The sequence below is a fragment of the Globicephala melas genome, chromosome 18 (assembly GCF_963455315.2).
Source record: "Globicephala melas chromosome 18, mGloMel1.2, whole genome shotgun sequence".
Taxonomy (NCBI): domain Eukaryota; kingdom Metazoa; phylum Chordata; class Mammalia; order Artiodactyla; family Delphinidae; genus Globicephala; species Globicephala melas.
The window spans coordinates 17,696,747-17,713,399 of NC_083331.1; the positions used below are offsets into that span (position 1 = coordinate 17,696,747).

Sequence of the window (16,653 nt, forward strand, 5' to 3'; positions counted from 1 at the left end):
ATAGCAAACGGCTTACTGCTGTGCTGTGCTCGCTCTGCATGCAGTGTGCTGCACCCCTCATCTGGTTTCACCTCAGCTGTGCCAGCCCCGGTTGATCCAGACCCAACACCCAGGCTGCTTGGGGTCTAGAGGGGATCCTGGGAGAGCTGAAGCTCAGGCTGTGGAGTCCCAGGTGCTCCTGACCGTGGTCCGGGGGCCCCACTTGTGTGTTAGAAGCGTGAAGGCCAAGGGCCTCTGGGACCACGGGGTCCTGAGTCAGGAATCCAGAAACGCGAGGGGCAACAGTTCTTTTCTGACGAGGTGCTATATATCTTTTTAAAATTAAGTTTTACTGTGAAAAATTTCAAACATTCACAAATGTAGAGATAATAGTATAATGAATAGGTTTGGCGTTTTCAAATTTTGATGCACTTGCTTTTTCTTCTTCTCCCTCCCTCCCCCTTTTTCTTTTGTTATTGCTCAAGTCCTTTAACGGGAATCCAGACCGCCTATCATTTTGCTCCTACGTCCTGAGTAAGCCTATCTCTGAAAAGTCACGTTGTGCTTCTTAGGGGACAGGTGTCTGCCTCTCAGACGATGGTAGGAATTACTACAATAATAGCACAGGAATTCTTGAAGACATCCTCATGCCCAGCCAGTCATTCAGGGAATCTACCCTGGAGGTCGCCACGAGCTTGCTCTTCCCAGGGCTGATGAGCACCGGCAGGTGTAGGACGCACAGCCCGTTCCCACTGGAGAGGCTGGGGCTTAAACAGGCTCTGACCCCACCATCCTCCATGGGGCCCCTCCCTCCACACCTGACCCTCTCCTGACAGGCACCCACACAGGCCGCTGCTCATCGACCTCACCAGTGAGGTCAGTGGAGCAAGTGCTGCACTCCGGGCTTCCAGTCAGTAAGAGGCACTCTGAAAAGGTGAAGATGGGGATCTAGTCTAACACTGCTCACCACTCTTTCATTCATACATCAAACATCTGTTGAGAGCTTTACTCTGTTCCTTTATGTTGATTAGGGAATTGAAGCTCAGCGAGGTCAAGGTAGCAGGGACTGTAAGAAATAAAATCTACTGTCCCTGTTTTTGCTCAAGCTCACCCAGCTCTCCAGTGCGCAGCACGGGGCTCTCACCCGTACACCGGTTCAAGCCCTACTTCCCAGTTATAGCAACACCCTCCCGACGGCCTTTGCTGCTTGCCAGGCTCCTTTCATCTGATCCTTAAAATCTCCAGGTAGCGGTTGAGCTCAAACATGAATTTTAGTTCCGGTTGGCTAGTTCTTCACCGTACACTATGATTAAAGACTTTTGGAGCTGATAACCTTCCAAGCTTATTCTGCAAGTTAATATAAACTTCGTGTTCCAGAGCCTAGAAATAATTTTAAGGGGGAAGAAAGAGTGCTTTATGGCTCATTTGATATAAAATGTGAATTCATGGGAGGAACTAAGTCTGTTTCCATTCTCTACAGATAATTTTGACCCTTGGCAAATAGCAACTAATGTTTCCAGGGACTTCCATCTCAGGCCTGTTTGCTTAGAACAGATCTGGTTCAGAAGCCCCCAAAGAATCTTTAGGCTCATAAGAGCTGGTCTCATTCTGAAGCTGGACCACTGCCTTGTGGCCCTGATTTGCTCAGTTTTGCATTGAGTCTACTACTGGTGGAGATTCAGCAGCAGATAGTAGTGGGCCTGTGTTTGTCAATTTACGTTTCTCATGGTGAGTTCCTTACAGGATAAGATCAGACCAAGCCTAGAATCACAGAACCTTCCAGAGATGGAACATCAGTTCCCTGGAACCCTGATATTGACACCTTACCCCTTTTCACTTTGTTCTTTTCCTGGCTTTAAATTCAATGTCCTTCCTGTGGTGCGACATACCAGGACTTGACGGTGTAGGGAAGGGTTAGAAGCCCTTAGAGTTGTTGTGGGGGAAGAATCAGGTAGTTGCTAATGCTAACGTTACATGGCCTATGTCATGAAGGAAAGCCACGTGTGTGTGCCTCTGTTCGGCGCCCTTTTTACATAAAGCACGAGGGCAGGGTTCCTGTGAAGACCCATCGCACCATCCAGGTCTACACTGACCCCCCAGACCTGCCCCAAGTCTGCGGCCATCCTATTTCTCCTTTCACACAAGAGCATTTTCTCCATATAGAGAATGTTTTACCCAAAGACCTTTGAAAACCATGTGTCTGGATCCATTTCATCTCTGTTATAGCTAAGAAAAAACTGCAGACAGAGAAATTAGGAGACCCGGCCAATTCTACATGATTCAAGGATAGCTGTACAAAGTTTGCAGATTCAGCCTAGGATTGTCTGTTAAAGCTCACCATCCATGTATTCCAGGTAAATTACATTAATCAACACCTGGTCCTGCCATTGAGCTTTGCTAGAAGGAGAAACGGACAGAAAAGTAAACCATTATTGTGCAGTCTGGTAAGTGAGTGGTAAAATTGTGTCCAGGTCAAGAGGTAGCACAGTGGAAAGAAGTCACTGGGGTTTTAAAGACTGCAGAGGTGGGCTTCCCTGGTGGCGCAGTAGTTAAGAATCCGCCTGCCAATGCAGGGAACACGGCTTCAAGCCCTGGTCTGGGAAGATTCTACATGCCACAGAGCAGCTAAGCCCGTGCGCCACAACTACTGAGCCTGCGCTCTAGAGCCCACGAGCCACAACTACTGAGCCCACGTACCACAACTACTGAAGCCCACGCGCCTAGAGCCCGTGCTCCACAACAAGAGAAGCCACCGCAATAAGAAGCCTGTGCACCGCAACAAAGAGCAGCCCCCGCTCGGCGCAACTAGAGAAAAGCCCGCGCACAGCAACAAAGACCCAGTGCAGCCAAAAATAAATGAATGAATGAATGAATTAAAAATAAAGAAATAAAGACTGCAGAGGAGTTTATCAGGTGACAAGAGAGTAAAGGCACTCAAGATTCGCTGCAGACCCCTTGCTCCCCATGATGGACTGGCAGATCTTGCCCTTTGATAGTGGCCCCTACTCTGCTCTGCCAAATGCTTTGACTTTAGCAGAATAATCGGTTAATCATGCCCATGGGGCAGTCTAGCCCATCAAGTTCAAGTACCAAGTAGTGATCTCTCCACTGAAAAATATTTATATTCTTAACAACAAATAAACAGTTAAAAAATGGGCAAAATATTTGAACAGACATTTCTCCAAAGAAGATAATACAAATGGCCAATAAGCCATAAGATCAGTAGTCATTAGGGAAATGCAAATCAAAACCACAATGAGATACCACTTTACACCCATTAGGATGTCTATTGTGAAAAACAGCAACAGCAAAGGAAAATAACGAGTGTTGGCAAGGATGTGGAGAAATTTGGAACTCTGGTGTACTGCTGTTGGGAATGCAAAACGGTACAGCCACTGTGGAAGATAGCATGAGGGTTCCTCAAAAAGTAAAACAGGAACTTCCCTGACAGTCCAGTGGTTAAGACTCCACGCTTCCGATGCAGGGGGCACGGGTTCGATCCCTGGTCGGGGAAATAAGATCCCAAATGCCGCGTGGCCAAAAAACAAATAAAATACATAAAAAATTAAAAAAAAAAAATTTAAATATAATCCAGCAATTCCACTTCTACCTAAATACCCAAAGGAACTGAAACTAGGGACTCAAACGGATACTTGCACATCAGTATTCATAGCAGCTTATTCATGGTAGCCGAAAGGTAGAAACAACCTACCTAGATGTTCATCAGCCGATGAATAGATAAACAAAGTGTGGTGTATACATACAATAGAATATTATTCAGTCTGAAAAAGACATGAAGTTGTGACACATACTACCACATGGATGTACCTCGAGGATATTATCCTAAGTCAAATGTCAGACACAAAAGATAAATGAGGTACCTAGAGTAGTCAGAGTCCTAGAGGCAGAGATAGAATGGTGGCCACCGGCGGCTGGGGGGAAGACGGAGTGGGAAGTTATTGTTTAATGGGGACAGAGTTTCAGTTTGGGAAGATGAAAAAGTTCTGGAGATGGATGACGGTGACGGTTGCACAACAGTGTGAATGTACTTAATATCACTGAATTGAATACTTAAAACTTAAAATGGGTAAAGTGGTAAATTTTATGTTATGTATATTTTACCGTGATTTTTAAAATCCATAATATTTACATACTTTTTGGGGGTGGGTGGAAAGCCAGGCACGTGTACTCTAGGTGGAAGAGCAGCTTGTACACAGGCCTAGAGGCCCGCTTCCTCCTGGAAGTCTTCCCTTACTGTCCCAGCCACTGCTCCCTCCTCTTCCTCCAATCATTATTGAGCAGAATGTCAGTGTAACACAACTAGATAACAAGCTGTCTGAGGCCAGGGCCCAGCTTACTCTAAAAAAAAAAGTCCTGACGATTTTGTTTAATGTTATTAATTAGTAATGTTACTCTTTCTTCCATGTCTCTCTTTCTACCTGTCTGGGTTTTTTAATAATTTTTTTTAGAAATAATTGACTTTATGGTCAATTTAGAGATTGATGTACCGTTGTTAAAAAATAACAGAGATCCCTTGTGCACTTTGTCCAGTTTCCTCCAATGGTAATGTTTTTCAAAACTATAGTATAATATCACAGCCAGGACACTAACATTGACAATCCACTGACCTTAATCAGATTTCCTTAGTTGTGCTTGCACTTATGTGTGTGTGTGTGTGTGTGTGTTAAGTTCTACACCATTGTACCAGGTAGGCTGGTGTATTCAACCACAGCAGTCAGATACCGAACAGTTCCAACACCATGAAGATCCCTAGTGTTTTTCTTTTGTAACTACCTGCACTTCCCCTCCCTCCACCCCTTAACCCTGGAAACCACTAATATGTCCTCCGTTTCTAAAATTTATCATTCCAAAAAGTGTTATATAAATGGAATTATAGAGTATGTAACCTTTCGGGGTTGACTTTTTCACTCAGCATGATTCCCTGGAGATCCATCCAAGGTACTGAGTGTGTCAGTAGCTGGTTCTTTCTTATTGCTGGGGAGTAGTCCAAAGTATAAATGTACCGTGGTCTATTTAACCATATACCTTTTGAAGTACATTTGGTTTTTAGCTATTACCAAAAAAACTGCTGTCAACGTTTGTGTACATGTTTTTGTGTGAACATAAGTTTTTATTTTTCTGGGATAAATGCCCGAGTGCAATTGCTAGATCATATGGTAATTGCATGTTAGTTTTAAGAACCTGCCAAACTCAGGTTTTCCAGGGAGGCTGTTCCGTTTTCATCCCACCAGAAATGTATGAGTGATCCATTTTCTCCACATCCCCATCAGCATTTGGTACTGCCACTATTTTTTATTTTAGACATTCTGACAGATAGATAGTAATATCTCATTGTGGCTTATTTATTTATTTTTGGCTGTTTTGGGTCTGTGTTGCTGTGTGCGGGCTTTTTCTAGTTGCGGCGAGTGGGGGCTACTCTTCGTTGTGGTTGCTTCTCTTGTCGTGGAGCACGGGCTCTAGGCATGTGGGCTTCAGTAGTTGTGGCATGTGGGCTCTGTAGATGTGGCTTGCGGGCTCTAGAGCGCAGCTCAGTACTTGTGGCGCATAGGCTTAGTTGTTCCGCGGCATGTGGGATCTTCCCAGACCAGGGCTCGAACCCATGTCCCCTGCATTGGCAGGCAGATTCTTAACCACTGCGCCACCAGGGAAGTACTCTCATTGTGGTTTTAATTGGCATTTCCCTGATGGCTAGCAATGTTGAACACCTTTTCATATGTTTATTTGTTACCTGTATATTCTCTTTGGTGAAATGTCTCTTCGTTTCTTTTGCCCATTTTCTAATTAAATTGGGTTTGTGTTTTGTTTTTTCTTTTAACTCATTCCCTCCACCCTTCCTTTTATTTCTTATTCTTTTAGTAAGCATTTATTAGCATGTCCCATCTATCAGGCATCTGGAATACAGAGACAAAGGCAAAGACTTACCCTAAAGAACTGATGGTTTTGAGGAGGAGACAAATAAGTAGGATTCTGTTCAGGAAAGACATCTACCTCCTATCAAGAGAATTAGTGAAGGCTTGTTTCCTGGAGGAGGTAACATCTGATCAGCATTTGGAGGGTGGATATGTTCATTATACTTTATATGCTATACTGCCTTTACACTTAGAGTAGTAATACAGTAAGAAATATATAGTGCCTTCTAAAAGCCCCACAGGGCACCTTTCTTTCTAAGTAATTCATTACATGGACTTGTCATTAAATCAAGGTTAGCAGACACAAAATATCACCCTGGGTTCTTGAGGATTCTAAGACAGAGAAGACAACATCCCAGGCCCCCAAGATGTATGATCTAATGGGCACTGGAGATCCACCACCAGCAGACAGTTGATTACAGAAACACAAATTTAGTAACAAGGGAGAGGGAGAAATTAATTTTTACCAGGAAGTTTGGGAAGGTTTCTTGGAAAAAGGAGGGTTTGAGCTGGGATTTGAAAAAGGAGTAGAACTCCAACAGGTAGATATAAAAGGGAACAAATTTGGTATACACTCCTGGGTCCCTGCATGTTATAGATTCCAGGTTTCCATGCTGCTCTTACCCAGGGAATTGCTTCTGAGGAAAGATTCTAGACTGGACGTCTGTGTCCATGTTTGCTGATGGCCCCAGTTGAAGAGGCTGCTAGTGGAAGTCACATCTAGTTTTAGGGTGAGATCAACAATCTAATTTTGGGAAGTCCTTCATCTCACAGATAGATGTACTGAGGCCTAGAGAGGATCAAATTCAGCTCAGTCTTGTGGCCCCTACTGGCTGGTCAGTGGATGTGTTTTGTCTAGAAAGTTCCCAGGTCATGCCAGGGAAGTGGTGTGGATTTCCTATGGCTCTGCTAAAAATAAAAAGATCATGGGCTTCCCTGGTGGCGCAGTGGTTGAGAGTCCGCCTGCTGATGCAGGGGACGTGGGTTCGTGCCCCGGTCCAGGAGGGTCCCACACGCCGCGGAGCGGCTGGGCCCGTGAGCCATGGCCGCTGAGCCTCTGTGTCCAGAGCCTGTGCTCCGCAACGAGAGAGGCCACAGCAGTGAGAGGCCGGCGTACTGCAAAAAAAAAAAAAAAAGATCAATTGGTGAAAATAAGGAGTTGCAGAGTGGATGGGGAGTACTTCTTGTTTAAAAACATTGTTTATCTCACATGTAATTTTTTAAAATCTCCTTTAAGGAATATAATTTTTACATATGCTCTGTAATAAACCACACTTACCAATTAAGTAACTTTCAGAATGTCAAGAAAAGAGAAAATAAACCAGTTCCAAAGCCTCTGTTCAGCAAAGATTGGAATGGATAAAAAGCTGGAAGATGTATTAATGAGATGGGGAGAAAGTCAGGTTTCTTCTCTCAATTAGAGAAGAAGAAAGGCAATTACAAACTGTAGCATAAACAAAAATATCTTATAACAAAGTCATGGCCCAGATATGAAGCAAACTAAACTGTAGCATGAAACAAATAAAATAAAATGTAGCCTGATTTTGAGAAATGTATGAGTGTAAGAAAAAATATTCCATTTGCCACATTCTTCTTAAGTGACAAAAATACGGGGTTTGTAGAGGAAGAAGTTGTGGCCCATTGCAGTGAACACTATTTACATAATCACCATGTTGTAAATGCTGTTGATTGAATGGAAATGCAGTCAATTTCAACAACATACAAGCAAAGTGGACAGAGGTTGAGAGTTGGAAATGGGGAGGAGAGGGAGAGAGGATGGTGGGTGTTCTCATGCTTGTCTGATATCGTAAGAAGTCCAAATACTGCACAACATTGATGAGTGGGTAAGCTGAGGCTTTAAGTTTTACTTTTTTTTTGTTTTTTGGCCACACCAAGCGCCTTGCAGGATCTTAGTTCCCTGACCAGGGACTGAACCCACATCCTCGGCAGTGAAAGCAAGGAGTCCTAAGCACTGGAACGCCAGGGAATTCCCCAAAGTTTACTACATAAGTTACACATTTGGATAACTAATAGAAGAATTAAAGAGAATTCATATAGGGACTTCCCTGGTGGTCCAGTGGGTAAGACTCCAAGCGCCCAATGCAGGGGGCCCGGGTTCAGTCCCTGGTCAGGGAACTAGATCCCTCATGCCACAACTAAGAGTTCGCATGCCACAACTAAAGATCCTGCATGCCACAACTAAGACCCGGCACAGCCAAAATAAATAAATAAATATTTTTTTTTAAAAAAAGAGAATTCATATAGCTATTAAAGGGATTCAGAATACGCTACTCCAAAATATACCCCATTGGCATATTGATTATTTTGAACTGAAGGCAATTGAGAAACTGTAGATGCAGGAAGGGCTCTCTAACCTCCCTCTTTCTACCTAAAATCAGGTCTTTGAACTTCCCATGAGAAAGGTGCCCTCCCTTTACCAGGAAGAAAAGAACATTCTTATCACTGGGGACTGGGTGTCAGTGCTGAAGTGGTCCTGTACAAATAAACCTACCAAAATAACCCTTGTCTTCCATTCCTTTCTCCCCATGTATCTCCTAGTCACTTTCTCACAATTTACTGTCCTCAGCTCAAGCCCCTTGGTCTTGTCACATCCCTGCAGTTTATTGTTCTTTGTGTAAAAAGACATATAAGTTTTGGGGCCTAACAGCTTATTCAGGTCTTCATTTTCCCTTCAAAGACTCCCATGTACATGTAAAAATATTAAATATGATATGTATGCTTTTCTTTTTAATCTGTTTATGTCGGTTAATTCTTAGGCCAGCTACAGAACCTAAGAGGGTAGAAGGAAGTTTTTCCTCCCCTAGTATCAAAAATTGGAAGAAGGGAAGGGGAAGGGGAACAGCATAAATTATACTGTAATTTTTCAGGATGATTTTCAGTTGATAATGTCTAAAGAAATAGTAATATAAGTATATTACATGTTATGAAAATGGTTGCCAGAACTACAGACAGAAGTGGTTAAATGTGGTTGCCTCTGGGAAGTTGTACTAGAAGTGACCTCGGGGATTAGGCGGAGACACAATTTTGATGTCACATAAGTGATTGTTTTGGTAAAAAGAAATGAGAAGGGTTGTATTGACCAGGAACAAAATTTGTTCAAAGTATAATTGCAGCTATTTCATTACCTTAAATTTTCAATATAGCCTGTAAGCATTTCTAATTTTCCTAAATTTGCCCTTGTGCAGGAAAAAGAACTAGTTCGGCTCTGATATAGATATTTGAATGCCACTTTTGTTAAGAGAGATCTTGGATTTTTTTGAGGTGAGACAAAATGAAGTACTGTGAGGTACTTCTCAGCGGTGTAAAATCCCTGGATTAACCCAGAGTCTAGCTTATTTAATATACCATTTAAGCTCTTTTCTTGTGCAAAATCTTCAACTTATATTTTCCCCATCAGGGCACACCTCTGATTTTATAATGCCAATCATTGAAAACTGACACTTATTACATATAAACATTCCCTTTGGACATATCCATTTCCAAGTTCAGGGAGCCAGGCTCCAGGAACCCACACACGCACCCTGGGACTGTGTGGTGCGGGGCAGGGCAGGGGACGCTGGCCACACTGTGGTACCATCCTGTGGTTGTGATGCTAAATTAGAGCATGTTTTCGTTTTCTTCTCTCTAGGAAGGCCCTTTTGTCTACTTGTCTTTGGTAGGAAACATCACAGATTCTGATGCCTTGATCGCTTCATTGTGTAAGTAATTTAAAACGTTTGCATTTGCCATGTTTGAGGGATTAATTGCAAGTATGGCTGTCAATTAAATGAGTACCTGTACCCATGCTGTATGATTCTATTTACATGAAATGTCCAGGTTAGGCAAATCTATAGAGAAAAATTATAGATTAGTGGTTGCCTGGGTGTGTGGGGAGGGGACGGGATCATAAGCCAGAAATGGGGAGTGACTGATAATGGGTACAAGTTTCTTTTTTGGGGTAGAAACATTATAAAATTACATGATTTGTGGTGATTCAAATCTGAGAATATACTAAAACTTGTTGAATTATACACTTTAAACAGATTTAAAAACACAGGTCTGGCATGTGAATTATATCTCAATAAAGCTATAATTTCAAATTTTTGTTTTTATTTATTTATTTAATTTATTTATTTTTGGCTGCACTGGGTCTTCGTTGCTGTGCATGGGCTTTCTCTAGTTGTGGCAAGCAGGTGCCATTCTTCATTGCAGTGCGCCGGCTTCTAATGGCAGTGGCTTCTCTTGTCGCGGAGCATGGACTCTAGGTGTGCTGGTTTCAGTAGTTGTGGCTCGTGGGCTCAGTAGTTGTGGCTCACAGGCTCTAAAGCACAGGCTCAGTAGTTGTGGTGCACAGGCTTAGTTGCTCCGCGGCATGTGAGATATTCCCCGACCAGGGCTCGAACCCGTGTCCCCCTGCATTGACAGGCGGATTCTTAACCACTGCACCACCAGGGAAGCCCTATAATTTCAAATGTTTATAGTGAGTGCAGATTGAGGAGTTTGCAGTATTTAAACTGGGTGTTTTCCATATTTTTATTATTAACTTTCATATATATACATATATATATACACATATATATGTATATACATATGGTCTTGTAGATAATTTCCAGAAATCTTCCTGCTCTGCAGAGATATTAACTAGTTTTCCCTATCTTCGTCATGTTGCTGTAAATCAATCAACATTCAGTCAGTCAGTATCAACCACCTCCAATGTGCTGTGTCAGTACTGACAAATAAATCAGCTGTGCAGCAACTGGGTTCTTTGCCACTATTATAGAGCTGCCTTGTGCAGGATAACTTCTTTCAGATTTTGCATCTGAAAATCTGCATTGTTTATCTCATTTCTCCCACAATTCTGAAATCGTGTCCTCCAGCCAGGATTCGGACTCCTGTTCACCACTAGTGTTGTAAAACTCTTCTAGAGAATTGAGTCAGCCACAATTAGTGCTTCCCAAAGCAAAACACATGTTATCTTTGATGTCTGTCAGGTCCTAGCCATGGTAGCTCAGGGCGCCTGAGTCCCACATCTTTTTTTTTTTTTTTTTTCGGTACACGGGCCTCTCACTGCTGTGGCCTCTCCCGTTGCGGAGCACAGGCTCCGGACGCACAGGCTCAGCGGCCATGGCTCACCGGCCCAGCCGCTTCGCGGCATGTGGGATCTTCCCGGACCAGGGCACGAACCCGCGTCCCCTGCATCGGCAGGCAGACTCTCAACCACTGCGCCACCAGGGAAGCCCTGAGTCCCACATCTTGAGGCCACCCGCTCAGTTCCACGGGCTAAGGAATATGCAGCTGTGCAGCTTTCTGGCGAGTCTGCCAGATTAAACTGTGCTTGAGAATTGCTAGGGAAGTCTGGGGTTGAGAATTCCAGCTCAAGTCACTGTCCTCCTACCCCGGCTGCCCTGCTCAGCCTCAGAGAAAGCAAACAGCCCAGATTTGGCTCAGTCCCATGAAATGCAAATATCTAATTCGATCTTTATCAGTCATCTTCAGTCTACATTTTCACCTTCAAAAAATGAAAACTCGTGCTTCCCTGGTGGCGCAGTGGTTAAGAATCCTCCTGCCAATGCAGGGGACACGGGTTCGAGCCCTGGTCCGGGAGGATCCCACATGCCTCGGAGCAGCTAAGCCCGTGCGCCACAACTACTCAGCCTGCACTCTAGAGCTCACGAGCCACAACTACTGAGCCCATGTGCCACAACTACTGAAGCCCGCACACCGAGAGCCCGTGCTCCACAACAAGGGAAGCCACCTTAATGAGACGAAGAGTAGCTCCCACTCGCTGCAACTAAAAAGAAAGCCTGCGTGCAGCAACGAAGACCCAACGCAGCCAAAAATTAATTAATTAATTATTTTTTTAAAAAAAAGTGAAAATTCATTTAATGGAGATACCCTTTATTAGTGTGAAAGTGAAAATCTAGTAGATAATGTCAAGTAGTGCTTCTTGGACTTTAAAGTACACAGAGTGCTTGGGGTTCTTGTTAAAATGCAGATTTTTATTCAGAGGGTCTGGGGTAGGGCCTCCCATATATTGATCTGTGGACTGTCCTTTGATTCAGCAGGTTGTAGAACTTGTTAAAGATGGTAAGGAAGACTTTATTCAAGAGGGACTATGGCAGTGGGAGAGAGATTGGGCTCAACTCTAAATACAAGGACAGGTGGAGATTCATAGGCAAGGAGCAGGGTTGGGGTCAGTGGATGGAAAATTACTGAGAAGAAACATCAAGGCTGTGGGACTCTTGATAGACTGACTCAACAGGATCCTTGCTGAAGGCAGGCCAGGGTATTAAGATACAGAGGGTGGGAGATGAGGAATTTGATCAGATATCAAGATTATCTACACTCCCATGTTCGTAGCAGCAGTATCTACAATAGCCAAGACATGGAAACAGCCTAAGTGTCCATTGACAGAGGAGTGGATAAATAAGTTGTGGTGTATATATACAGTGGCATATTATTCAGCCATAAAAAGAAGGAAATCCTGCCATTTGTGACAGCATGGATGGGCCTTGCAGACATTATGCTAAGTGAAATAAGCTAGACAGAAAAAAACAAAAACTGTAATATCTCATATGTGGAATCTAAAAAACAAACAACCCAAACTCATAGAAAAAGAGATCAGATTTGTGGTTACCAGAGGCAAGGACTGTGGAGTGGGGGAATTGGATGAAGATGTTCAAAAGGTACAAAATTCTGGACTTCCCTGCTGGTACAGTGGTTAAGAATCCGCCTGCCAGTGCAGGGGACACAGGTTCGAGCCCTGGTCTGGGAAGATCCCACATGCTGCGGAGCAACTAAGCCCGCGAGCCACAACTAGTGAGGCCTGCGTGCCACAACTAGTGAGGCCCGCGTGCCTAGAGCCTGTGCTCCACAACAAGAGAAGCCACCGCAATGAGAAGCCCATGTACCACAACGGAGAGTAGCCCCCACTCACCGCAACTAGAGAAAGCCTGCACGCAGCAACGAAGACCCAACGCAGCCAAAAATAAATAGAAAAATAAATAAATTTATTTTTTAAAAAAAGGTACAAACTTCTAGTTCTATGATAAATAAGTACTAGGGATGTAATGTACCACATAATTAACACTACTGTATGGCATATTTGAAAGTTGTTAAGAGAATAAATCCTAAGAGTTCTCACCACAAGGAAAAAAACATTTTTTCTTTTTCTTTTTTTTTGTATCTATATGACATGATGGATGTCATTAAACTTATTGTGGTAATCATTTCACAATATATGTAAGTCAATTCATTATGCCGTATACCTTAAACTTACACAGTGCTGTATGTCAGTAATATCTCAATAAAACTGGGGATTGGGGGTAGTGATCAGAGACCAAGAGTGAAGGATTTTCACTAAACTTACGCAGCAGGATTCTTGTTGAAACTGGACTAAGTGGGCCAAGCACAGAACCCAAGGTCGAGACCTTTTGGAGAAGAGGGCTTGGAGGAGGCTGCCTTGTGTTTGGTCAAGAAGAGTTGTGCCCCTAATCTCCACTCTGTGGCAAAGGGCACAGCCGTGGCTTGGCTACTGGAAACCTCCAGCCCTTCGTGTGCATCTTTCCCTCTAAACCTCTTCCTGAGCCTGGCAGTCAGTCACAAAATAAAGGATGAGGATCACATCATCAGGTTTATTAATGCTCTATTTGCCCTTTCGCTGTTGTAGGTGTTTAACCTGCAAAGAGTTGGTCAAGGTTAAGCAGTAGATGAGGAGATGCCAGAGGCTTGATCCACTGGGGCCAGCAGATAGCAGGGCCTGCTTCCAGTGCCTGTCCCCACCCCCCTCACCCCACTTTCACTTACACACACACACACACACACACGCTGTCTCCTTCAGCTTTGCTGAATTTCCTGCAGTTTCAGACACACCGAGCGCTCTCAGCCCCAGGCCTTTGCTCAAACTCCTCCCCGAGATACCCTCTCCCTCCCCCAGTTCAAGGCTCGCCTCTTGTGATGTAAGCCCTGAAATTTTTTTTTTCGTGCAAATGTGCTTTATTTCTGTAATTTAGAAGAGACCTTTTGGTTTAGGGGATGGGAGCTGTGTTTCAGTTCATACATATCGTCACACACTTCCCCAAGGGGGAGCAATTGACAGGCCACACCGGGGTCCTGTTATATGACACCCTCATCCAACTGGCCCTTGAGACTGGACCAGGTGCCCTTCAGGACAGAAATCAGGATGGGCTGCCCGCTGATCTTGCCTGCTGGTCATCCTCACCTTCATCCCAATCCAAAGCCTTGATTTCTGACACTGTGGAAGGTACGGGACTAAGAGAAAGGCCTGAGATTAAGATCCCAGATTATGTGTGCCTTGACGTCTGGTAAAATCCAGAGGGCCTCAGATGTCGTAAGTGCCAGGCCCCTCTGCACCCTGCTTCCTCATATAAGGTCCCTAGACAAGCAGCCCTCCTGGTCTCCGGAACCAGCACGGTGCCTGCATACCCCTGAGGAGCCGGCTTCAGTTCCCTGCCAGCCCTCAGAATTACTCAGACAATCCTATCACATCCTGCCGCGGGGACCAGGGGTCACCCGCCCTGGTGTTACTGCAGAGGTGTTACCTCCCGCAGTCCCTCCTCGTTCACTGCAGTTCCTCGGGCAGCCCCACGCGGCACAGTGTGCTTCTCCCCGAGCCTGCGAGTGTTCTGTGACTAAGGAACGGCCGTCAACCTCATCTGCCCAGTGTCATCTGTTGTGTGTTAAGCCACCGCATGAGCCCAGGGCGGGAACCCTTCCCTCGCATGTAGGGTGAAGAGGAAGCGATCAGAACACCTCATCTCCTAGCTTGTGCAGTGCCTTTTCTCCATGTCCCTATTCTCTGTCCCCGTCACTTATTACATGGTTTGAGCTCGCTACAGTATGAACCACCAGCAGCAGACTTTGTGTCCTGGTCGCTGCTGCATTCTTGAGACCTAGCATAGAGGCGTCTATACGCTACAAAAAAATTGTTGAATTAAAGAATGAATGAAGGGGACTTCCCTGGAGGTCCAGTGGTTAGACCCTGTACTTCTAATGCAGGGGGCATGGGTTCGATCCCTGGTCAGGGAACTAAGATCTCACATGCCACGTGGCCAAAAAATAAATAAATCAAAATTTTTTTAAAAAAAGAATGAATGAATGGGGTTATTTTTGTGAATGTCTAAACACCCATTAATCTCTTAGCTCCTAAAGCATTGACCTTTTACTTGTGATATTTTCTTAGATTTTGGCTACACTAGATAGTATATTTCACCTATTGTATCTATGTGGTTTTTTTTATTAATTTAATTTATTTTATTTATTTATTTTTGACTGCATTGGGTCTTTGTTGCTGCGCCCGGGCTTTCTCTGGTTGCAGCAAGTGGGGGCTACTCTTTGCTGCGGTGCGCGGGCTTCTCATTGCAGTGGCTTCTCTTGTTGCGGAGCATGGACTCTAGGCACGTGGACTTCAGTAGTTGTGGCGTGCAGGCTCAGTAGTTGTGGCTTGCAGGGTCTAGAGCGCAGGCTCAGTAGTTGTGGCACACGGGCTTAGTTGCTCCACAGCATGTGGGATCTTCCCAGACCAGGGCTCGAGCCTGTGTCCCCTGCATTGGCAGACAGATTCTTAACCACTGAGCCACGAGGGAAGCCCTGTATCTATGTTTAAATTTATAGGGAAAACTTTTACTTTCACTATGATGTTTTCCAGTTAGGTCATGGCAGGCAGTCGGCTAAGGACAGGCTGGACGGCTCTGCCTTGTCTGCCAGTTGCGTCTGGCCTTTCACAGAATCTCCACTCAGCGTGTGTCTGTGTGTTATCTCATTAAATAGCTAATAGTGTTTACTGGCGTGTCCTTTCTCTGGGGACAGCCTTTCATGGGAACCCTTTGTCCCTGGCCCTGGAGGGATCCTAACTCTAACCATTAAGAGACTATTGCTTCTTTTTATGGCTGAGTAATATTCCATTGTATATATGTGCCACATCATCTTTATCCGTTCATCCGATGATGGACACTTAAGTTGGAGGGGGAAGGGTAAGCTGTGACAAGGCGAGAGAGTGGCATGGACGTATATACACTACCAAACGTAAAATAGATAGCTGGTGGGAAGCAGCTGCATAGCACAGGGAGATCAGCTCAGTGCTTTGTGACCACCTAGCGGGTGGGATAGGGAGGGTGGGAGGGAGGGAGATGCAAGAGGGAAGAGATATGGGAACTTATGTATATGTATAACTGATTCACTTTGTTATAAAGCAGAAACTAACACACCATTGTAAAGCAATTATACTCCAATAAAAATGTAAAAAAAAAGAGACTATTGCTTTGTGCTGCTCAGACCAATCAGATCACGCAGCTAATTTTTGACCATTCATACCTTTTCTAAGTAATGTGAGAACAGTAGTTAAAGGGAGAGAAGAGGGTTTTGGGGTATTTTTTCCTCTGGTTATTTGAGATCTTAGGACCAGCACGTATTACTTTGTTAAAGTAAAAAGGAAAGAGAGACAGAGGTTGGGGGGGGGAGGTGGGGAGGAAGGAAAGAGAGAAAGAAAGAAGGAAGGAAAGAAGAGAGAAGGAGGGAGGGAGGGAGGGGAATATGACTTCACCTAGTGCATGGCCCTTGGTCCTTCACTAAAAAGACTATCTGACCTCATGGTGCTTCCTAGAAGTAAGCATCCTGATAACGGGGCCTGGAAAGATTTCTTAGGGCACACCTGCTCCCTGGTCAGCACAATTTCGTGGTAGCTGTGTTAGTGAATTCTGTCCCTGTAGCAGACCGAAATGCTCCT

The 16,653-nt window shown here is 44.4% G+C and overlaps 1 protein-coding gene across 2 annotated transcripts in view; it reads left to right on the forward strand.

The window, feature by feature from the left end:
- EBPL (EBP like) overlaps nucleotides 1-16,653 on the forward strand; it is a 77,185-nt gene that overhangs the window by 23,522 nt on the left and 37,010 nt on the right. For both annotated transcript variants that reach the window (XM_060287840.1, XM_030882346.2), the window contains exon 2: nucleotides 9,559-9,628. In XM_060287840.1, the coding sequence (XP_060143823.1) occupies nucleotides 9,559-9,628 (70 nt within the window). The remainder of the gene's footprint in view (nucleotides 1-9,558; nucleotides 9,629-16,653) is intronic.